General features: G+C 42.9%; 1 protein-coding gene across 1 annotated transcript in view; it reads left to right on the plus strand.

Moving 5' to 3' along the window:
• The window catches only part of SLC49A4 (solute carrier family 49 member 4), a 110,512-nt gene that overhangs the window by 68,696 nt on the left and 18,032 nt on the right, over nucleotides 1–23,784 (plus strand). Inside the window, exons 5-7 of the mRNA XM_070730278.1 lie at nucleotides 1,766–1,874; nucleotides 4,148–4,215; nucleotides 21,844–21,971. Of these exons, the coding sequence (XP_070586379.1) occupies nucleotides 1,766–1,874; nucleotides 4,148–4,215; nucleotides 21,844–21,971 (305 nt within the window). The remainder of the gene's footprint in view (nucleotides 1–1,765; nucleotides 1,875–4,147; nucleotides 4,216–21,843; nucleotides 21,972–23,784) is intronic.

Here is a 23,784-nt window from a genome sequence, read left to right on the forward strand (position 1 = left end):
CACAATTCATGTTGCTAGTTTCTGGGCAAAATCTGTTTAACTTGTACATATTTTAATCTTGCATTTTATATTTTAAATTTTATGTCATGTAGTATGTCTTATTTTAATTGCTTCTGACACAAATAAACAATATAGGAGGGAGAAGTGAAGAAAAAGAAGAGCAAAATGTTACCTGATACTATCGCCCAAATATATCACAGTCCATACAGTCCGCCTTCTGCCGCACGAATCCCAGCGACCAGTTAGGTCCCACAGAGTTGGCCTTCTCCGGGTCCCGGCGATGAAACAATGTCGTCTGGCAGGACCCAGGGGAAGAGCCTTCTCTGTGGTGGCCCCGACCCTCTGGAATCGACTCCCCCCGGAGATCAGGACTGCCCCCACCCTCCTTGCCTTTCGCAAACTCCTCAAAACCCACCTCTGCCGTTAGGCATGGGGAAATTTATTCCCCTGGGCCTCTCCATTTTATGCATGGTTTGTCTGAGATGTATGATTGTTTTATATTAAGGGTTTTAAATTGTTTTTTTTAACTATTGGATTTGTACTGTGTTCTGTTGTGAGTCTCCAGAGAGGGACGGCATACAAATCTAATAAATAATAATAATAATAATAATAATAATAATAATAATAATAATACAGATAGTTCATGACTTACCCATAGTTCATTTAGTAACCATTCAGTTACTGAAAAAGCAATTTATGACAATTTTTCACACTTATGACTATTGCAGCAACTCCGTGGTCACATGATTAATATTCAAATACTTGGCAGCTGACTCATATTTATGACACTTTCAATGTTCTGGGATCACTTGATCACTTTTTATGACCTAACAATCAAAGTCAATGGGGAAACCAGATTCACTTAACAATTGTGTTGCTAACTTAATAACTTCAATGATTTACTTAACAATGTTTGCAAGAAGGGTGGTAAAATGAGACAAAATTCACTTAACAAATGTCTCACTTAGCAATATAAACTTTGGGCTCAATTATGGTCGTAAGGTGAGGACTACCTATATTTCATGAGTGTTTGTAAGGAAGAACCTCTAAGAGGGAATACAAATTGGAACAGCAGGCAAGTGTATTTTCTTCATTTGTTGTTCAGACCAATGCATACTTAAAGAACTAGGATATGTATACTATATACACAGTAAATGAAACTGAAAAATGTTTGCATGCAAAACTTTTATTAGTTACTGGACTGGTTCTTGTTGTTTCTACATGTGGTAGTATTCAGATAGTTCAGTAAAAACCCAATGTAAATTCTTTCGACCATGAAACAGAACAGAAGCTGAACTCAAAATATGAAGGAGAAACATATTTTACAAATCATATCTCTGAAATGTGGTTAATCCTTTTCAAACACAATAACTGAAAACAAGAGCCTGACAACAGCAACATTAAGTAAAACATCAAAATACTGTATTAATTGGTTTTGCCTCAGCAGATATGCTTTAATTGTACACAGTCATGTTCCTGAAGTGAGCCAAAGATAATTTAGACTAAATTGCCTGTTAGGATGCTGTACTATCCACATGTAGCCTCCAGGAAAATCTATATATATCGCTCAGTGTTGCTAGAAAAAGAACATTATTTAAATATGATTGCTGCATCATAACTCCAACTAAATTAAGCAAAATTATAACTTGTAACTTGCCCAATTTAGTGCCTCTAGTGTCCTTGAGGAGGAAAGTACAGTATTGCAATGAAATTTGATCTGCTACTGACAAACCTGTTTTGTATTTTTTTTTCTTTTACTTTCTAGCAATCCCCGTTTTTTGATGATTGCTCTGGCCTATGCAATACCACTGGGGGTTTTCTCAGGATGGTCTGGTGTTCTCGATTGGATATTAACTCCAGCTCACATAAGCCAAGTAGGTGCACATGTGTGTGTGTGTGTGTGTGTCTATTTATGCGTCTTTCTTTATGGTTTTCTGACAAAAGTTTGGTTTCGCGATTTAAAATTAAAATAACGAGCAGAATGGCTGATATTGTATGAAATTAAAAGTGGCATTGTAGAAATTGAACATAATTGAGCTGCTTCAGATCTGAATATTCAACTTCTGGGAAAGCCTGAACCTTAATTTGTTGACCTTGAGGAGAGAGATAGTAATTTCAAATTTCATTGCTAGTTCACAAGTATGCATTTTAAAAAGTTTTCCCATTAGCATGAAGGGAAAGAAAAAGAATAATTAGAGTAGCTTTATACTTTGTTTCCTTAGGGGAATTCCACATAAAGTTTACTCAAGACTTTTTCATAAGTTACCTTCACATACAACTAAACCAGGCCTATTTATTTCCAGTTCCTCGAGAGCAGGGATGAAATGTGAAAATTTCCCCTACCAGATCTGTGGGTGTGGCTTATTTTGTGGGCATGCTTTGGAGGTCAGATAGGTGTGGCTTCAGGTGGGCTTAGAAAACAAACTCAACCCCACAAGGAGGAGGGGGAGGAAGTTGCGGTCATCTTTACTTCCCTCTTATTGATTGATTGATTGATTATTTTTATGCCGCCCTTATCCTTAGAATCAGGGCGGCTTACAGCATGTTAGCAATAGCTCTTTTTAACAGAGCCAGCATATTGCCCCCACATTTTACCCACCTTGGAAGGATGGAAGGCTGAGTCAACCTTGATCTGGTGATGAGATTTTAACTGCTGACCTGCAGATCTAGCAGTTAGCTTTAGTGGCCTGCAGTACTGCACTCTATCCACTGCACCACCTCTTGCCATTCTGAACACTTCCCAGCCCCATAGCTCCACACCAAACACCGACCTATGCTCAAATAAAGCCTCACTGGGCAGCTCTACCCCCACCACGACCATGCAGGAAAATTCCCTGGCGCAGTGCAGTTCTGGGATGGCGGAGATCCCGGCAAGAGCATACCCTGCCCTTCAGGACCTGAGGTGTGCACCAGATCCAAAAGACAGGGAAAAACAAGCAGGTGTCCTGGGGCTGCTGCACATGCGCACTGCATCTCCCAGAACCTTCTTCCGGTGTGGACTCATGTCCTACTGCATGTGTAGTCCTAGGACATCTGCTTGCAGGGTGAGCACCGGATGACCAATTCAGGGGGGTAGTAAACCATGGTCAGTCATCATTACTGGTCCACATGAACCGGGAGCATTTCACCTCTGCTGGAGAGACTCCTGCTTGGGCAAGGGATTGGACTAGATTAACTCTGTTAATCAAAAGCAGATAGCAATAGCACTTAGACTTATATACCGCTTCGCAATGCTTTACAGCCTTCTCTAAGCGGTTTACAGAATCAGCCTCTTGCCACCAACAATCTGGGTCCTCATTTTACCCACCTCAGAAGGATGGAGGCTGAGTCAACCTTGACTGATGGTGAGATTTGAACTGCTGAGCTACAGCTAGCAGTTAGCTGAAGTAGCCTGCAGTGCTGCACTCTAACCACTGCGCAACTGCGCAGTTTTGAGGGTCACGAGAAAGAATGTGGATGTGGATAGAAAAAGATTATATACTTCTCCAAAGTCCCAATTATGTGGCTGTGGATAGAAAAAGATTATATACTTCTCCAAAGTCCCAATTATGTGGATGTGGATAGAAAAAGATTATATACGTCTCCAAAGTCCCAATTGAATGCTTTCCCATCCCCTTTCATTGACTAGAACCTCATTGCTTTTCAAACTTTATCTAAGACCTAGTCTAACTGTGTGTCATGGTTGATCATCTTCTTTTCATGCTCAATTTTTGTTTCTGACCTTAGGTGTCACTTGATCAGACCAGTGACAATATTCCAAAAGTGCCCAGTAGTCTTCTGTGACAGTGTCACATCCTTGAAAGTTCTACCCCTTTTGTATGTGCATGCAATGTCTCTGGGCAGGCTCAAGACAATCTAAAAAAAAATCATCTCATACACCAAGTATGCTGATTCGTATTTTCTTTCTCAAAAGGGTTTTGAGAAAGCAGTTTTGAGGGTCCCAAGAAAGAATCTCTGCTTCCTTAGATGTTTTTTTTTTAAAGTAGACAAATTACCGGTAAATGATAATGTCAATTAATAGCCAAATAGGAATTTACTTCCAGAGCTGCACTCCAAAGTAGTTATATCCAAATAGCAAATATCAACCAATTACCTTCTCTGTTGCTAGAAACAACACTGGATTTCTTTATCTTGTTTTTTTCCCCAGGTGGATGCAGGTTGGATTGGATTTTGGTCCATTGTAGGCGGCTGTGTTGTTGGCATAGCACTAGCAAGGTAAGCTTGTTTTCCCCTCTTATTTTTCTTTAGCAAAATTGTGTTTCAGTTTTACTAAAATAATACCTCTTGAAATCATTTCCTCTCTTCCATGACGATTGTAAAAAGAAAAAAAATCATTTTCTATAGGTTAGAAATATGTTCATCTTCTATCTAGAGTAGTAATTTGCCTGGTTTAGTTTATTTTTTTTAAGTCCGTGAATGCAGAAAATCCCATTAGTTCAGTCATCAAACTATGCAGGATGTATTATTGTATTTGACAACTACCCTCTATCCACTTCATCCAAAGGTGGAATAATACTTAGATGAAGTGAGGAAGGAACTATGGGTATTTTGCTCGTGTTTGCTTTCATCTTTAGTTGTGATTGATTCTTTCAGAAAATGGGATGTTATTGGACTGGTTTGAATTTAAACATCTTATGAAAATCTTGTTGTATTTCCATTAATGTAAGCCATTGTCTGTGTGTGAGTTGTGAACTTCTGAATATCACATCAAAGCAGTTAATAAAAAAGATGTTTAAAAGTACTGAATGTTATATTGACTTGTTACAAATATCAAAGTAATCCCAAATTATATATTAGTCATATAAATTGTTCATCTTAATGAACTTTCATACAAAAAGGAATCTAGATAATATAAGATTATGATCATATGATTAAATCATAGCTGAATAAACCACATATCCATAAGAAGTATCTGTCCATATGAAACTTTTTCCTGCATCTCACAAGAGTAAGCCAGTTAGAAATGCTCATTTAACCATATCTTCTCTTCCTTCCAAATCAAAAACTATGTGTAATTATTCTAAGCTGGCTATGATCATAAACCAGCTTTAAACTATAATTTAAATTTAGCTTCTGGGCACCGTTCCTTGTAGGCTGCGCACGTGAGCGCGCGCGCAGCCCAAAATACCGCCTTGCGCGCCCTTTTCCATGGGCGCGCAGTCCCCATTTTCCATGGGTGCGCAGTCCCGCGGGGGGGCGGAGAGGCGCCGGCAGCAGAAGGGAAGGGAGCCGCAGTCGCCCCTGCCTCCCCATGTTGCCTCCGGCCCCCTCAGCCTTTCGTCACTGCCCCCCGCCCGATCCGCCCCCTCTGCTCCTCCGCCGCCTCCTACCTTTGGGCACGGCTCCTCCGCACCCGGAACGCACGCCCTGCCCGTCTCAGTCCCTTTGCTGAGAGCACTTTCATCCCGGGCTCTCAGCAAGGGGGTTGCAGGAGAGGCGGGGCAGGTTGCGCACGCTCCCTATCTCCATACCAGGCCACTCGGAACATTCAAAATAAGAGAAACTTTAGCCAGCGAAGGCTTTTCTTATTTTGAATGTTCCGAGTGGCCTGGTATGGAGATAGGGAGCGTGCGCAACCGCGCCCTCCCGACATTGAATATCACCAGCCTCCGCTGAGAAGAACGGAGAGAGAACGAGAGTGAGTGAGAGCAACAGACAGTAAGATAGAGAGAAAGTGAGAAAGAGAGAGAGAGAGAAAGGGGGGGGAGAAAGAGATAGCAAGAGAGAACAAGAGAGAGAAAGAGTGTGAGAAAGAAAACAAGAAAGAGTGAGAGAGAGAGAGAAAGCAAGAGAGGGCGAAAGTGAGAAAAAGAAAGAGACCAAGAGGGGGAAAGAGAGAGAAAGAGAAAGAAAGAAAGAGAGAGATGAGAGAGGAAGGAAGAGAGTGTGAGAGAGAGACAGAGAAAGCAAGAGAGAGAGAGAAGAGTGGAAGGAAGAGATAGAGAGAAATGATAGAAAAAAGGGGAGAAAAGAGAAATGAGAAAATGATTGAGGCAGAGAATGACAGGAGAGAGAAACAGAGAGAGAAGTGACTTGATTTAAAGCATATGGTAAAAGCACTTAAATAATAACAGAGAAAAAAAAACCAGCCCTCACCTGTTTTTATTAATAGTTATGTTTTTGGTTTTGCTGGTTGATTTAGTTTTAATAGTAATGGATTTTGGTTTTTTTAAATTATTAATTTCTTTTAATAAAAGGGATTTTTCTCTTATTTATTTATTTATTTATTTATTCCGCCCAGACCCAAAGAGACTGTCGCTTAGACACTATACTTTTCCGCCCACACCGGGAAAAAATTAGAAGAGTACATTGCTTCTGGGTTTTACTTTGTTTAGAAACTACTGATTGTATTTCTTGATCTGGATATAATGGAAAGTGGTGATTAAATGTGGGCTTGCTAGCTCTTTTTCTAAACCCAAAAGAGGATTGAATGAGCCTACTGGGCCCACCAGAAGTTGGGAAACAGGCTGTTTCTGGCATCCAGAGGTCCTCGGGGGGGGGGCTGTTTTCGCCCTCTCCAAGAACTGAATTATGGGTGTAGGTACTTGCATATGCGCGATAGCACACGCACATGCTCTTTCAGCACCTGAGGGAAAAAAGGTTCACCATCACTGCTATATATCATAAACTAAACTATACATTTATATGAATGACACTGAAGCATATACAACGGTCCCTTGACTTTCACGGATCCGACTTTTGCAGAAAGGCTATACCATGGGTTTTCAAAAAATATTAATAAAAATACTCTGCGGTTTTTTTGAACATTTGAACGTTTTCCCTTGGCCGCCCAATGTACAATACTGTGCGTTTTAACTCTCCTCCTCCGCCCCCCACCCCAGTCATCCTGCTTCTTTAAATAAAAGCTCAGCTTCTGCCCTAGCCTCCTAAAGTAAAGGAGGAGGGAGAGATTCCAATTTCCCTTGTGAAGCACATCCCTGTGTTTTTGTGTATATGTGCCTTTCCATGCACAGGGTGAGTTCTTATGCACTGCTATGTGTCAGAGGTTAGGAGGAGGAAGAGAGAGGAACATTGCATGGAGGAATCAGCAATAGTGAGGCATCATCCCAAACAACTATCCCACCAAGATGTCTGAGAGGAACTTTATTATGGATTGTTTTTCTCCTCAATCCCAAGAGGAATATGACTGATTTTCAAACTCAGTCTTCTTTCTTTTTTACCCTAGCTTTTTCCAGCCTTACCAACTTTGGTAGCATTGGGTTGTTTTTTTCCTAAAGAGTTGTCCTGCTGATGGATGACTAGACTGAGTTCTAAATCCCTTTATATAATTTCCTTTCATCTTTCCATTGGGCTTGAAGGAATGACAATGGCATTTTGGAAAAAGAGGCACTGCTTCTTTCATTTGTGGCCTCTATTGGCCTAAAGCCTTGAATAAATTAGCCATGAGGAACTGTACACTTTGCTTGAAAAATGATTGCTTTCAACATGTCTTTAAAATCTGTTTAAATACATTTGTCTATCTTAAAATTTAAAGTACTATCGCGTTTACTCCTGGTGCTGTATAGCAATACTTGCACCATAGGACTGTTTTTTAAAAAGTATTATGTTTAAGATTGATTGGGAGTAGCTAGTCTTATTTATGGATTAGTAATCTTACTAAAGTAATTAAATTACATTATAGCTAAATAAATGTGTTTTTCCGCATATCTGTGGAGCTTACCACCAAATCTGACATCCTGTTTATGTCAGATTTGGTGGCAAAGTGTAAGCTCCACAGTTGTGCAGAAAAACCGCACTGTTGCCATGTACGTATCCTATTGGGTTTTTTTTAAAGGGGGCCTTACTCCAATAGTGCTTGTCTGTATGTAGGTATTTTTTACTATTAAAAAATTAAACAGTAAAGAATATTTGTAACTGCCCAGTTTCTTCTTTGCTGAAATAAAGTATTTATGACAAAATGATAGGTAAATATTTGAAGATTTCCATTTTAGAGACAATCTCATTCATTGTTCAGTACAGATTATAATCACTTCAATGCTTTGGTATCAGTGGTTTCTATTTTTGCGAGGGTTTTCAAGATGTAACCCCTGTGGATAACAAGGATTGTGTGTACAATAAATACACTGAGACTCAATCCCTCATGCTTTTCCTCCTTCATATACAATGACAGCTGGAATTTTAAAGCTTCGGATTATGGTTTTAATAACTTGCAGATATCTTAAAACGTAGGTCAAAATAATCTGTATTATTGGAAGCATTGGATGGTTCTTCTATCAAAATACGACTAATATAGTTGGCTGTTGGATATGACTAATAGAGTTGGATGCTATACTTTAAAAACAACCAGTTACCTTATTTTAGAAAATTACTTCTTTCATGGTTAAGGTTCCAGTGCTATACTTTATTTATTTTATTTATTTGTTTGTTTTGTCATGTACGTATTGGTGGTATACAAAGATATAATAATTAATAATAATAATAATTTATTAGATTTGTATGCTGCCCCTCTCCGAAGACTCGGGGCGGCTCACAACAAGGGACAAAACAATATTGTACAGGCACAAATCTAATATTAAGAAAAAACTAAAAACCCTATCAATTTAAAAAACCAAACAGCACATACATACCAAACATAAATTATAATAAGCCTGGGGGAAAGATGTCTCAAATCCCCCATGCCTGGCGGTATAGATGGGTCTTAAGTAGTTTACGGAAGACAAGGAGGGTGGGAGCAGTTCTAATCTCGGGGGGGAGTTGATTCCAGAGGGCCGGGGCCGCCACAGAGAAGGCTCTTCCCCTGGGGCCCGCCAGACGACATTGTTTAGTCGATGGGACCCAGAGAAGGCCAACTCTGTGGGACCTTATCGGCCGCTGGGATTCATGCGGTAGTAGGCGGTTCCGGAGGTATTCTGGTCCAATGCCATGTAGGGCTTTAAAGGTCATGACCAACACTTTGAATTGTGACCGGAAACTGATCGGCAGCCAATGCAGGCCACGGAGTGTTGTAGAAACGTGGGCGAATCTTGGAAGCCCCACGATGGCTCTCGCGGCTGCGTTCTGCACGATCTGAAGTTTCCGAACACTTTTCACAGGTAGCCCCATGTAGAGAGCATTGCAGTAATCGAACCTCGAGGTGATAAGGGCATGAGTGACTGTGAGCAATGACTCCCTGTCCAAATAGGGCCGCAACTGGTGCACCAGGCGAACCTAGGCAAACGCCCTCCTCGCCACAGCCGAAAGATGATGTTCCAATGTCAGCTGTGGGTCGAGGAGGACGCCCAAGTTGCGCACCCTCTCTGAGGGGGTCAGTAGTTCCCCCTCCCAGGGTAATGGACGGACAGATGGAATTGTCCTTGGGAGGCAACACCCATAGCCACTCCGTCTTGTCTGGATTGAGTTTGAGTTTGTTGACACCCATCCAGTCCCCAACAGCCTCCAGGCACCGGCACATCACTTCCACTGCTTCGCTGACTGGACATGGGGTGGAGATGTACAACTGGGTATCATCCGCATATTGATGATACCTCACCCCATGCCCTTGGATGATCTCACCCAGCAGTTTCATGTAGATATTAAATAGCAGGGGGGAGAGGACCGACCCCTGAGGTACCCCACAAGGGAGAAACCTAGAGGTCGACCTCTGACCCCCCACTAACACCGACTGCGACCGACCGGAGAGGTAGGAGGAGAACCACTGGAGAACAGTGCCTCCCACTCCCAACCCCTCCAGTCGGCGCAGAAGGATACCATGGTCGATGGTATCGAAAGCCGCTGAGAGGTCAAGAAGCACCAGGACAGAGGACAAGCCCCTGTCCCGGGCCCGCCAGAGATCATCCATCAACGCGACCAAAGCAGTTTCCGTGCTGTAACCGGGCCTGAAACCCGACTGTTGAGACCCTAGATAATCGGCTTCTTCCAAGGACCGCTGGAGTTGGAGCGCCACCACCTTCTCAACAACCTTCCCCATAAAGGGAAGGTTGGAGACTGGACGGTAGTTATTAAGCACGGCTGGGTCCAGGGAAGGCTTCTTGAGGAGGGGGCGCACAAGTGCCTCCTTATAAGGAGCCGGGAAGGACCCCCTCCTCAAGGAGTCGGTGACAATCTCCTGGACCCAGCTCCGTGTCACCTCTCGACTGGCCGAAACCAACCAAGAGGGACACGGATCCAGTATGCAGGTGGCAGAACTCACAGCTCCAATGGCCTTGTCCACTTCATCAGGTGTCACCAAGTCAAACTCCTCCCAGACAGATGGACAAAGACATTTAGCCCCAGTCACCTCGACTGACTCATTGTCAGCCGATACTGCTATGCAATATAATATTTATATACATGATACTAGTAAAAGAGAAACATTAGGACAGGGGATGGAAAGCACTCTGGTGCACTTATGTGCACCCCTTACTGACCTTTAAAAAATGGAGTTGCTTATTTAGATTTGCTAAATGAGATATCTGGTTGTTAGAGAGCAGAGCTCTTTGATAAAACACTCCCAAAGAAATGGGAACAAGGGCATAGAATTAAAACTATAAATATGTAGAGGCTCTTATCGCTTTAAGTCAGCAAAGTCTTGTATCACATTGATTTTTCTTCAACCATGGTATCGGATCTTTTATACAAAAGATAGTTCTTTCTCTTGCTGGTATATTGTAATCGGTGTCCGTTCTTTTTTAGCTTTATGATGACTCTTCTGCAGATTTGCCAACTGAGTTTTATGTAAATTTTGACCTTTTGAGAGAAATTAATTACTCAAACATGTAGCTCAATTTTAGTAGCGGAATATCTGTTAATGTCTTTTTATCTGCTAACAAATGGTTTCCAATTCTGTAGCAGCGCATACATTTTTGTTGACTCTAGCGCTTCAGACTTTTTGTGCTTTTAATAAAAAGCTAACAGCCTCTTGCCAAATGCCTCTTTCTGTCTGAAAAATTACAAAACCTTCAAGCAAAGAATTTTGAATGCAAAAAGAGTAGTGATTTATCTCTCTTGATGAATGACTCCCTTTCCTTAGACCTATTCAGCAGTTTATCTGTATAAAATTAAATCAGTGTCTCTGCTGACTATCATCTGATGAAAGTTGTAATTAGGAAAATTAAGTAATGATTTTTGTCAGGTCCGACAGGCTCATGGATTTCTCTGATAGTCCTGTGGCTTGAAGGCAGCTTGGTATATTTTCTAACAATTTAAGTGTGGAGCCTTTGTTTTGTTTTGTACCACTAGTTCAGGGGTGTCAAACGTCACATTGTCGTCACATGATATATCCCAACTTTTCTCCCATGGGTAAACATGACCAGCATGTGATGCATCCAGCCCATGGACCAAGGGTTTGATACATTAGTTGCTAATTTGCTGAATAGCTCTGAAATTTCCTCTTACAATTTCCTCTAGTGGAGATTTATTCCATCCTATACTGTAACTCAGTCCCAGTCCTTCCACCACCCATTGCAATAAATTGCAATATAATTTCACTCACCTGGTGAGCATTATTTACTGGCTAAATGCAATCTAGAAAGGACACTACATTTAAACCTCTTTCCACTTGGATGGCGCTGAAGCTATCATTTGGATGTCAAGCAATCTCTGCATCTAATAGAAACGTTTGTGCCTGTGGTACAAATTTATGCCAGTCAAAGGAAAGCGAGTTGGAAAATGAGCTCTCAAATTTCATTATTTTGTTACCAGTGGTATATGGTGCCTTCCTCCACATGAGATTTATGCCACTCTCCTAACTCCAGACCAGAAATTTGAGATAATTTATATGGGATGTTTATGATTGAAGATATTTTAGGTGGCTGGTGGGTATTGTATGCTTTTCTTATTCACAATGGAAGCTAATTTGGGTTGAAGAAGGAAAGGGAAAAAATTTCAGAAAGTGACACCCTTTTTTTAAACTTAAATTGCACAGCATTGCAAAAACAACCCGATCCCCCCCCCCATGGCATTTTTCTTGTCATATTTCATAATGGCCAGTTATTTTTCAGGTTTTGTCCTTCATAGCTCAACATTTCCTTCCGCATTAAACTATAGCAAAGACGAAATGCAGCAACTTTGCAACATAGGGTGATGGCTATAGCAATAAGGAGAGGGGTTTAAAGATTTAATTAAATTGTGAACTAAAGGATGCATACAAAGTGACGTTTTTAGTTCATGAAATACTGGTCCAAATTAAAGGGGTGATAGCAATTTGCTCCTTGGTGTCCTGTAGTAGGAATTGAACTGCCTTCTCAGTGGAAGCTCAAGGTCAAGGGCTATATTGCAATTTGTTGGAAAGAAAAAAGGAGGGGAAGAAAGGAACAGCAGACGTGATAAAGTGTGTGAGTGGAGAATAAATTAGAACTGGACCAATTTTTCTGAATGTTAGTTGCTAGATAGAAAAAAGGAGCAGAATGCTGATTCTTGAGGCATATTATTAGCCTCAGTTGGAATGCAAGACCTGGTCTGAAATGGCAGTTATTAGTGCCAACCTTGTCTGATAATTAAGGAAGTATTTTCTCTGCGTAATGTTAACAAAAAGACATGGACTTTACACATAAAAGCTGTGGTTAAAAGCTGGGACCTTAATTCCCAGAATTCTCAACCAGAATGGCTTTATAGCTAGGTCGGTTTTGGCTTCATATAGTCTTTATTTATTCCCAGGTAGTATATTTAAATTATATCCTACTTTTCATTCAGAAACCTTAAATGCGGTTCTCTCTTCTCCCCCTTCCCCTACACCAACAGATAGGTCTGAGAGAGATTCACTGGGCTTACATATCCCCCATTGTATACGACTTACTCATATGACACTAAGAGGCTTACAATATGTAAAATTAAAGTGTCTTTAAAAATCAATACAAACAACTCATTATACTGCAAGCTGGTAAATTAATGCAAGCTGATAAATTGTCTTATGTCCTTTAGCTCCCAAACTTAAACATCCTATGCCCTCCAAGTGGCACAAAGTCAGAATGCTGTCCCTTTTCAACTCAGGAAATGTTAACATAGAAACATAGAAGACTGACGGCAGAAAAAGACCTCATGGTCCATCTAGTCTGCCCTTATACTATTTCCTGTATTTTATCTTACAATGGATATATGTTTATCCCAGGCATGTTTAAATTCAGTTACTGTGGATTTATCTACCACGTCTGCTGGAAGCTTGTTCCAAGGATCTACTACTCTTTCAGTGAAATAATATTTTCTCACGTTGCTTTTGATCTTTCCCCCCACTAACTTCAGATTGTGTCCCCTTGTTCTTGTGTTCACTTTCCTATTAAAAACACTTCCCTCCTGAACCTTATTTAACCCTTTAACATATTTAAATGTTTCGATCATGTCCCCCCTTTTCCTTCTGTCCTCCAGACTATTCAAATTGAGTTCATTAAGTCTTTCCTGATACGTTTTATGCTTAAGACCTTCCATCATTCTTGTAGCCCATCTTTGGACCCGTTCAATTTTGTCAATATCTTTTTGTAGGTGAGGTCTCCAGAACTGAACACAGTATTCCAAATGTGGTCTCACCAGCGCTCTTTATAAGGGGATCACAATCTCCCTCTTCCTGTTTGTTATACCTCTAGTTATGCAGCCAAACATCCTACTTGCTTTTCCTACTGCCCGACCACACTGCTCACCCATTTTGAGACTGTCAGAAATCACTACCCCTAAATCCTTCTCTCCTGAAGTTTTTGCTAACACAGAACTGCCAATGCAATACTCAGATTGAGGATTCCTTTTCCCCAAGTGCATTATTTTACATTTGGAAACATTAAACTTTGCGAGTCCAGCTACTTTCTGCAGCTATATGAACAAGGGACTTAATTAATGTTGGACAATTAAAGCCTGACTCACTTTTATGCTTTAAGAGTGTAATGAAGGAGGGTTCACATCTATTTGGAAGACAGAATCTGAGCCCAATGATGGTTGATCTGGGCTACCTCTGCACTAGAAAGAATTGCTGGGGCACGTGTCTTGAACTAACATATCTTTAAAGCAAAAGTCTCTAACCAGAAAAGCTGGCTGAGGAATTCTAGGAGTTGAAGTTCACAAGTCTTAAAGTTGCCAAGGTTGGAGACCCCTGCTTTAAAGGACCCACACCAGTGATGGGCTACGAGCTGGAACGCTAAATTGTGCTCGCTGCCACGGCTCGTAGGTTCTTGCGGGACCAGCAAGATTTTGCTGCGGTACCTGTGGAGGTAGCAAAATTGTGCCAGTGTTTTGGCGAGGTTTTACCTGCGGCTCTGTGCGCGATTTTGCTACCTCCACAGGTGTAGCAGCAAAATTGCGCTGGTCCCGCAAAAACTTATGAGCCACGGCGGCGAGCACAATTTAGCATTCCGGCTCGTAGCCCACCACTGACCCACACCATCTTGGTTTAAGGACCTAGGACCTGAACTAGCTTTAAAAAATATTTATCGGGCTTCTCTCTACTCAGCCACAATATTGCAATGTGCTTTAATTCCTGAAAAAATCTGATGAACCATAAATCATAGGTATATGACACTTTAGGAGAAATAATTTAAAAACTTGAGCAGATAGTGCTTCTGCACTTTTTTTCATGATTAAAGGGAAATTAAAACCATTCCATTTATATTTTCATATATCAATAAATTTATTGACTGCAAAGTCCAGAGGCAAAAATGTAAGAAACAAGAAATTAATAATGCTTTCATCTACCTATGAATTTAATATCAATTTTGAAAGGTCAGCGCATAAACAGCAACCAAATATATATGCTTAGGGAAAAATAATAAATGATATTCAGGACTGACATCAGAAACTTAGTAACCAGCTCATGAGATGCCTCTTCTCCATTGACTCTGGAAGGAGAGTCCATCATGGGTTGTTAACCAATCCTATTGGTAGAGACTGAGTTAATTTAAATAATTAATTAACTGGCACCGCCCCCTTAGCAGCCCCCATGAGCCAGTTTTAAAAACTCAGTCTAAGTGTAGAGACGTTTGAGTTTTTGTCTTATGAGTTACCTCATGTTATTTTGACATAGGGGTTAATTAAAATTTATTAAAATTGTTTGTTATTATTTAAAATTGAATACTTATTGTTTTAATGTTTTTTTCTTGTGTTTTCACAGATCACTTTTCCAGTAAGGGGTCTCTGCCCTCCGTGGGCACTCCCCCACCGTTATTCTCCTCGGGGGCCCCTTCCCTCCGTGGGTACCACCCCTAGCGAGGAGCAACACAGCCTGGGGTCCCTGGCCTCCGAGGCCAGACCCGGCTGCGAGCCGAAGGTGGGGGGGTCCGCCCCCCCCACTGGGAGGCTTGGGGGAATCTCCACTTCCCCAGCAAGTTCCAGAGGCTTCCAAAAAAAGGCCAAACGGGCAAGTTCAGAGGCTTTCAGGCTTCCCCGGCGTTGCTTCAAAGGAGAGGGCTGGCGCGGAGCCAGCGCCTCTCAGCTGTTCGGCGGCTCGTAAAAAAGCCGCCGCCGAAGCCGCCGCCGCGTCGCTCGTGCTGGGATCGCACGAGAGCGGCGAAAATCGGAAATAAATGCTTGAGCGTGCCGGCGGCTGTGAAAAGTGGAGGTCTATGGCCTGGGGGGGTTGCCCCCCCCAAAGGAACAGCGCGGTGACATAGAGGGCTAATTTCCCTCAGAAGTCTTTCCCGCGCCCGCCATTTTGTCCCTCGGCGGGAAAGTTGCTCTCCGCCCAGAGAATGGGCGCGATCAACCAATCGGGGCAGGAATTGCGCATGCGCTAGCCCCAGGGGTGCCTGGTCGCCATTTTGTGCGTGGTGTTGGTGTGAGCTAGTTGCAATCTCTTATCTCCGGTGTTACTGTAAGTACAATGGAAGATCAAATGAATCCAGGGAAAGTGCCTTCTCCTAGCACTGCCCCCAAGGCCAAAGCCAAGGCTAAAGATAAAGCCAAATCCCAGCATTCCTCTTCTTCACTAAAAGATGCAGAAAAGAGGATTCAGGCCTTGGAAAAAAGGCTGGAAGCGGCCCTTCACACCCCTTTGACGGTTTCCCCTCTGTCTGCGCAGTATTTGCCCCTGGCCAGGGACACACCAGTTCCCCATACTGCCATAAGGCCAGCAGAGGTGATGTCAGACCGCGATTGGTCTCCAGACAGACAGATGCCAATGATGCCTCAGGTGCTCCCTTCTCCTGGTCCTATTCAGCCTAGGCCAGGGTCAGCAAGTCAGTCTCTAAGGAGCGGCCAGGGACCCTCAGCCACCTTCACGCCAACAGCAGCGGGGCTTCGTGGTCCACCTGAGCATTGGGCTTCTACAGGAGTTAGGCCTCTACCAGATACTTGGCCTCAGATGTCCCCTTCGGTTCAGGATTTAATTAATAATGCCTACACTCAGGGGATGGCGGCGGGGGTGCAACAAGTTACGCAGCAGCCTCGCCAGGTGCAATCAAAAAACCTGTGGTGCGCACCGCCCCCCTCAGGCTTGGGGTCTTGGGCTGAGGAGGCCAGCCCGTCAGAGGAAATTGAAAAAGACTATGAGCTCTCTGATGATGAGACACCACCAGAACAGCCTGTGGCTGCTGGGCTCTTTAAGGCCTCAACTTTCAGGGTACTGCTTCATAAAGCAAAACAGACTGCAGACTTGCCAGGCCCTGAAAAAGCAGCAGACCCCACAGATGGGACAAAACCGGCTACAGTCCTCTTTAAAGAACCCCAGCCTGAGTCAGAGCACATCCCATCCTCTGATATCATCCTGCAAAGTGTCAAAAGACCCTGGCAACATCTAGCTGCCGCTCAGGGTCCCTCTGCAGTAGAGAGAAGATTCTACACATGTGATGAGGAGGTAGAGAAATTATTGGAATTCCCTCCTATAGACCAGCCTGTCATGCAGCTGATTTCTAAGTCTTTAGTGCCCTCTGAGACAGGCGATAGCCTTAAGCCTGAGGACAGAAAGGCAGAGGTGTTGATCCGAAAAACCCACCAGATGGCGAGCTGGGGATTTCGAGCAGCGGCGGCTGCTTCCTTTTTCACCGAGCATCTATTGTCTGGCTGCAGGAGATGCAGGCCAGACTTGGACCAGATGAGGGTCGCTTGCGACAGGATCTTGGGAAGCTGTTGGCAGCAGCGGAGTTTTCAGCAGACGCCACTCTGCATGCTGCCAAGTTTTCGGCCAGGAGTATGGCAGCAACACTTTCATCAAGGCGCCTACTCTGGCTGCGGAGCTGGCCAGCGGACCTCAAGTCCAAATGGAATCTGGCCTCGGCTCCTTTTCAAGGAGAAAAGCTTTTTGGGGAGGCGTTAGATCCAGTCCTTGTTGAAGACAAGGATAAAAGAAAGTCCCTCCCCAGAGCCTACCGGCGCCAAGAGCGTCGCTATACTCCCTACCAGCGCAGGCCGTCCTTTCGGTGGGACTCTTCTGCTCCAGCGGGTCAGAATGCAAGACCCTACTCTCAGACCCCATATAACTCCAACACGTTCCGGGGAGATAGAGCGCCCTTCCAGGATCGCCAAAGGGGGTATCAACAGTCGAGACGCCCCTTTCGTGGCGGCCAGAGGGGCTTCAAGCGCTCTAAGTGACTCTCTTCAACAACCCCTGGGAGGAAAACTTCGGTTTTTCGAAGCCGCCTGGCGGACTACATCCTCCAACAGGTGGGCGTTAGCAACTGTCTCCCAGGGCTTGCGCTTGGAGTTCCTGCAGCCCCCTCCTTACCGTTATGTGCAGTGCCCAGTTCAGCGGGACCCCCTGAAGAGGTCTCAGCTTCTGCAAGAGGTTGCCCATCTGTTGGAGATCCGGGCAATAGAGGAGGTGCCCAGGCACGAGATAGGTACCGGCTTTTATTCAAAGGTCTTCCTTGTGCCAAAGTCATCGGGAGGGGTTCGCATGATCCTCAATTTAAAGCACCTCAATACTTATATCAAATATCGGCGATTCCGGATGCATTCCCTTCAAACCATCTTGGCCGCAATTCGAATGCAGGACCTATTAACCTCCATAGACTTAAAAGAGGCCTACCTGCATGTGCCCATCCTACAGTCTCATCGGAGGTTTCTCCGGTTCGCCCTGGGAGGCTCTCACTATCAGTACAGGGCAATGCCGTTCGGCCTGTCGTCGGCCCCTCGCACCTTTACAAAGTTGCTCGACGTTCTGACGGCGGAAATCAGATCCCAGGGTATTCGTGTTCTGGCATACCTGGACGATCTCATTATCCTGTCCAGATCCTCCCAGAGGGCGTGGGCAGATTTGGCAGTTACCAGACACACGTTGGAATCCCATGGGTTCACAATCAACGAGGAAAAAAGTCATCTTCTTCCGACAGCCAGGCTGTTGCACCTGGGTTCCATGATAGACACCTCCACAGGGACTGTGACTTTGTCTCCAGAAAGGATGGCAAACATCCGACAATTGATTTCACATCTTCGGCAACAACATCGGGTGTCTCTCGCATTCCTTTCCAAGCTCCTGGGCACCCTTGTTTCCGCTATCGGCATTGTACCTTGGGCCCGTCATCATCTCAGGGCCCTTCAATGGTTTCTTCTACCTTGGCAAAAGGCCAAACTGAGTCACTCTCAAAAATCAGTTCACCTTCCTTCCTCGGTCAAGGCATCGTTGGGCTGGTGGACTTCCCCTGCCTTGGACAACGGAACCTTCTTCTGCAACCGGGACCGCTTAATCCTCACAACGGATGCCAGTCTGTCCGGTTGGGGGGCCCACATGGGGCTACACATGGCCCAGGGCCTTTGGTCTCCGGAAGATCTGAGCCCAATCAACATCAACTTTTTGGAGCTCAGGGCTGTCTTTCTGGCTCTTCAGGCCTTCCTCCCTTGGGTTCTGGGCAAGCATGTGTTGGTCTTGACCGACAATGTTGCTACCAGGGCCCACCTGAATCATCAAGGGGGAACGAAGTCGCTTCGCTTAATGGTCGAGTCAGCGGCTCTCTTCGACTGGGCGGAACCCCGTTTAGCCTCTCTGTCGGCCGAACATATAGCCGGGACCAGCAACGTTCAGGCAGACTGGCTGAGCAGATCTACCCTGGACCCCGGAGAGTGGAGACTGGATCCCGGAGTATTTCACCTGATAAGTCAACGTTTCGGGACTCCTCTGGTGGACCTCTTTGCATCTCAAGCCAACACGCAGCTGGTGAGGTTTTATTCACGGTTCCCTTCACCGAGGGCGGAGAAAGTCAACGCTCTATTGTCTCCATGGCCCAGCGGCCTACTGTATGCTTTTCCCCCAACGTGTCTACTGCAACGGGTGCTGGACAAAATAATTCAGGAGGCGGCGGAGGTCATCTTAGTGGCGCCATATTGGCCCCGTCGGCCGTGGTTCGCGGACCTGGTAGCTCTCTCAGTGTCCCCTCCTTGGAGGATTCCGGATCGCCTAGTCTCCCTCACTCAGGGCTCCATTTGTCACCCGGAGCCTCAATGGTTCCAGTTAACCGCCTGGCGTGTGAGCGGGAGCGACTAGTGCAGCAACACCTACCGGACACTGTCATTGCGACTATGCAGGCGGCTCGTCGGCCATCGACAGTGCGGATATACCAGGCAACGTGGGCAGCCTTCTGCAGATTTTGTTCGGCCCGTCATTGTGATCCAAAGCAGGCCTCGCTCATTGCAATTCTTGAATTTCTCCAATCAGGCATTGAGCGGGGTTTAGCCCCCAACACCTTGAAAAGACAGGTGGCGGCCCTGTCCACTATCGTCCGTGTATCAGAATTCCGATCTTTAGCTCAACATCCATGGGTGAGAGATTTCATCAAAGGAGCTATTAACCAACACGCTCCTCCGGTAAGGAGATTCCCGACATGGGACCTCACCCTAGTGTTACGGGCCCTCACGGGACCCCCCTTTGAGCCAATGAGGTCGATTTCCTATAGACTGTTATCAATAAAGACATTGTTTTTGGTGGCGATTACATCTGCCCGTAGAGTCTCGGAGTTGTCAGCACTTTCCGTCAGGCCAGACTTATGTGTGTTCCATCCGGACAGAGTGGTGCTCCGGTTGGACCCTTCGTTTATCCCGAAGGTGAATTCCGATTTTCACAGACGGCAGGAACTGGTTCTACCGGACTTCTGCACACATGGTCAACATCCCTCTGAACTTCGTTGGCACAAGATCGATGTCCGAAGAGCCTTGAAGCTCTATATCAGGAGGACAGCGCCTTTTCGAAAGACAGAAAGACTCTTTGTTTCCTTTGCTCAGACCTCAATGGGTCTTGCAGTGTCTTCGCAATCCCTTAGTCGCTGGATTAAAGATTGCATTGCGGAGGCTTATGCATCGAGATCACAGTCTCTCCCCGCCGGGGTCCTGGCCCATTCCACCAGAAGTGCGGCTGCTTCGGCGGCTTGGTCAACGCAAGCTTCCTTGGAGGATATCTGTCGTGCCGCTACTTGGGCCTCCTCTTCTACTTTTATACGCCATTATAAACTGGACTCATGGGCTTCGGCGGAGGCTTCATTTGGCAGGCGTGTCTTACAGCGAGTGTGTGTCACTCCAACGACCTCGGCCCAGCCTTTTCCCTCCCAGGGGACTTGATCTTTGGTATATCCCATGATGGACTCTCCTTCCAGAGTCAATGGAGAAGAACCGTTGTACATACCTGAACGGTCTTCTCAGTGCTCTGGAAGGAGAGTCCATACCCACCCGGCATGGTGTTTGGCCAGGTCGCCGGAGTGCTGGGACTGTTAAACTTTCTTGTTTGGTTATGAAGTTAATAAAAGTTTCTGATTTTTACATTGTCTTCGTTTTTAAAACTGGCTCATGGGGGCTGCTAAGGGGGCGGTGCCAGTTAATTAATTATTTAAATTAACTCAGTCTCTACCAATAGGATTGGTTAACAACCCATGATGGACTCTCCTTCCAGAGCACTGAGAAGACCGTTCAGGTATGTACAACGGTTCTTTCATTAAAAGATACAATTGTCTATAATGTTTAAGAGGAGACAACTACTGTATTTCTTTTTGATGCCACCAAATATGATCCTGATTTCTTTTTAACCCAAGCCTTTAATGTCCCTTAATAAGATTGAAAGGCAAAACATTCTAATTAAAAACTGAAGTTAGCCAAAGTTTAATTTTAATATGCCTTTTTTTCTGATTTATTCATTATTCCTTCAATAATTCCCGATTTGCCATTTATTATTCCCTAATTAGTTGTGGAAATCTTGTTTCAATTGTTTATTTGATTAATAATTTTATTCTGTTGTGATTCATTAAGCATTTCATTGTAATGTGATGTATTCATTTAAATAATTTTATATTATGTTCTCACTGTTTTTTCCTGACATATTACCAGTTTTCTTGTTATTCCAATATATTTTAATTGATTATCCCTTTCGAGTCTTCAGAGAGGGGCGGCATACAAATCTAGTAAATTATTATTATTATTATTATTATTATTATTATTATTATTATTATTATTATTATTGTGCAGTGATCTTAATTCAGTGGTCATTTTTCATAGCCCATTTGGGTAATCCAGGATAAATGGCTGAACTAAGATTTCTACAAAAATAGGTGAAAATGTGAAAATGGGCATGCCAATACTTTTGAGAACAAACTTTATATCCAGCCTAGCCCATTGAACTTAGCAGAAATACTCAGCTCAAGATGATGTTGAACTGAGAAAAATAGTATAAAGCCATTTACAATGCCTCATTAATTGCACGGGAAAAGGTTAATTTCCATTATTCAGGATTTTTTTTTCACATTCTAAGATATTTTTCTCAGGCAAGAATAAAATAAAAATAAAACAAACCATAGACTTACCTGTATATGTAAGGCTCACCTTAGTAATTCAAAATTATCAGATATATTGTAATGCATCTTTGTGTCTATTGATACTTTTCTAAAACAAACTACTATGTCAGAAAACACTGTTTTAATAATTCTTTTTGGCACTTTAGCTAATATATATATTCAACTAATATATACTTTTTAATCACTGATTGTATGAATGGTTTTTAAATTATGGTTTATGTTATAGGTTTGCCGATTTTATCAGAGGAATGTTGAAACCTATCCTACTTCTGTTACTGTCAGGAGCAACTTTGTCATCCTTTTGGTATACTTTGACATGTTTAAAAACTGTCATTCACCTTCCTTTAACTACAGGTATGTTAATCCCATTTTCCAGGTTTGACAAATATTTGTTTCAATAATGGCTTTCCACCTTGTAGAATGCTAGGAAAATGTGGTAGTGTAGTTCAGTATAAAACTTTAAAATATAAATTAAACTCAGACTCATATTCTATTCCAAGCAGAAATTACTGTTTCCTGTCTCAAACCACCAATATTTTTCAAGATCTATCATAAAACTCTTATATTTATTAAGCCAATTGCAGAATAACAAAAAAGATTGCTATCAGAAATGAACTTAAGCTGTACATGTAAAATCTAATTGTGAGGACTCCTTGAATTTCTTACACTGAATAGGTTGTGCAGCATATAATTTTACTTAGTAGGTTAAAGCAAGAAAGGGGAAAATTTTATGTTCATTAAACAAGTGTCTTTGACAAGGCTTTTGAAATTTCTGTTAGTTAATTGCAAACATTGGTTAAAGAAAATGATTAATGATAATCCTTAAACCCCAGCTGACTCGGAACTCGGTAGATAATTGTGTACTATGTTGTATTTTGTGATTGTATAATATATGATGCAGAAATAACAAGCTGTTATGAGTTATTTGTACTATGTAAATGAATGAACCTTAACTATTTTTCTTTGCTCGTTCAATTATAACTTTTTATTCAACATATGCCTTATATCTAAAGTAGAGCTCATCTGTATATTTTATACAAATTGCAATTGCTTATTTGATTTAAACTTCAATTTATCAACATTTCTGAATTTTCTCTGCTTCATGCTGTGATACCAAGTCTTCCTTCCTGTTCCTCTTCCAATTAGACATGTTGATTGTGCAACTTGCTTGAATTTGACAAATGGGCTTCTTTATTACTATTTGTTCAGATAGTTTTTACTGAAGGACAGTAATTGGGACTGGCAACTCTGTTGCTAAGCATCACCATCATAAAGCACAATGTGACACAATTGCAACCAGGCTACAAGAGCAGTTGTGGCAGTCTTGGGGGCCACCTTTAAGTGAATCCTCTATGATTGTTAAGGGGAACTTCACAAACCTTTTACAACCACTTGCTGGCTTTCCTATTAACTTTGCTTATAGGAAACCGTCAGTGAAAGTTACTAATGGCAATCACATAACTACACGTTTCTGTGACTGTTGTAATTGTGGGCTAAATTCCAGCTATAATTACAAAGAACAATTGTAAGCCCCAGTTCTCTTCTCTCTCTCTCTCCTTATCTTTTGCATTACAAGGTAAAAAAAACCCCAACTCTCCCTAGTCTTCACCAGCCACCTGCTGGAAGTTATTTATTTCAATTTTACTCTTCAAACTGTCCCTGTCATTCCAATAATATCTGTCAAGTATAGTACTCAGTCCTTAATTTCTTCACTTGGATTTCATCTCACTTTTATTCTTAACTGCAATCTGGAATTTTTTTAGCCCTTCTTGCCCAGTTCTAAAACAATCCTTTAAAGTGACTCTGCATTCTTCAAATCTCGGGGGGGGAGTTGGTTCCAGGGAGTTATATACTTTTTCTCATTTGTTGTCTCCTTTAAATCATTTCAGCCAATGTCTTTTCTATATTAACATAAATCTATGGCCCTTTGCCAGATAAACATTTTGCCCTGTCCCATTTCAACATCGTCTTTCCTTTTGTCCATGTTCTATTCTTTCATTTCAGAAATTTAATATGTCTCTTAATATGTTTTTAAACAGGATTCATATTTACTTTGCCTGGTCATCTTCAAATGATCCCATTGACACTGATCTCTGCTGCAGTTTTTATAAGAGAGGAAAAGAACACAATAAGTCGCCAGCTTTAATTGTCCATTTCTAGCATTTCT

Source organism: Erythrolamprus reginae, chromosome 1 (genome assembly GCF_031021105.1).
Source record: "Erythrolamprus reginae isolate rEryReg1 chromosome 1, rEryReg1.hap1, whole genome shotgun sequence".
Lineage (NCBI taxonomy): Eukaryota > Metazoa > Chordata > Lepidosauria > Squamata > Dipsadidae > Erythrolamprus > Erythrolamprus reginae.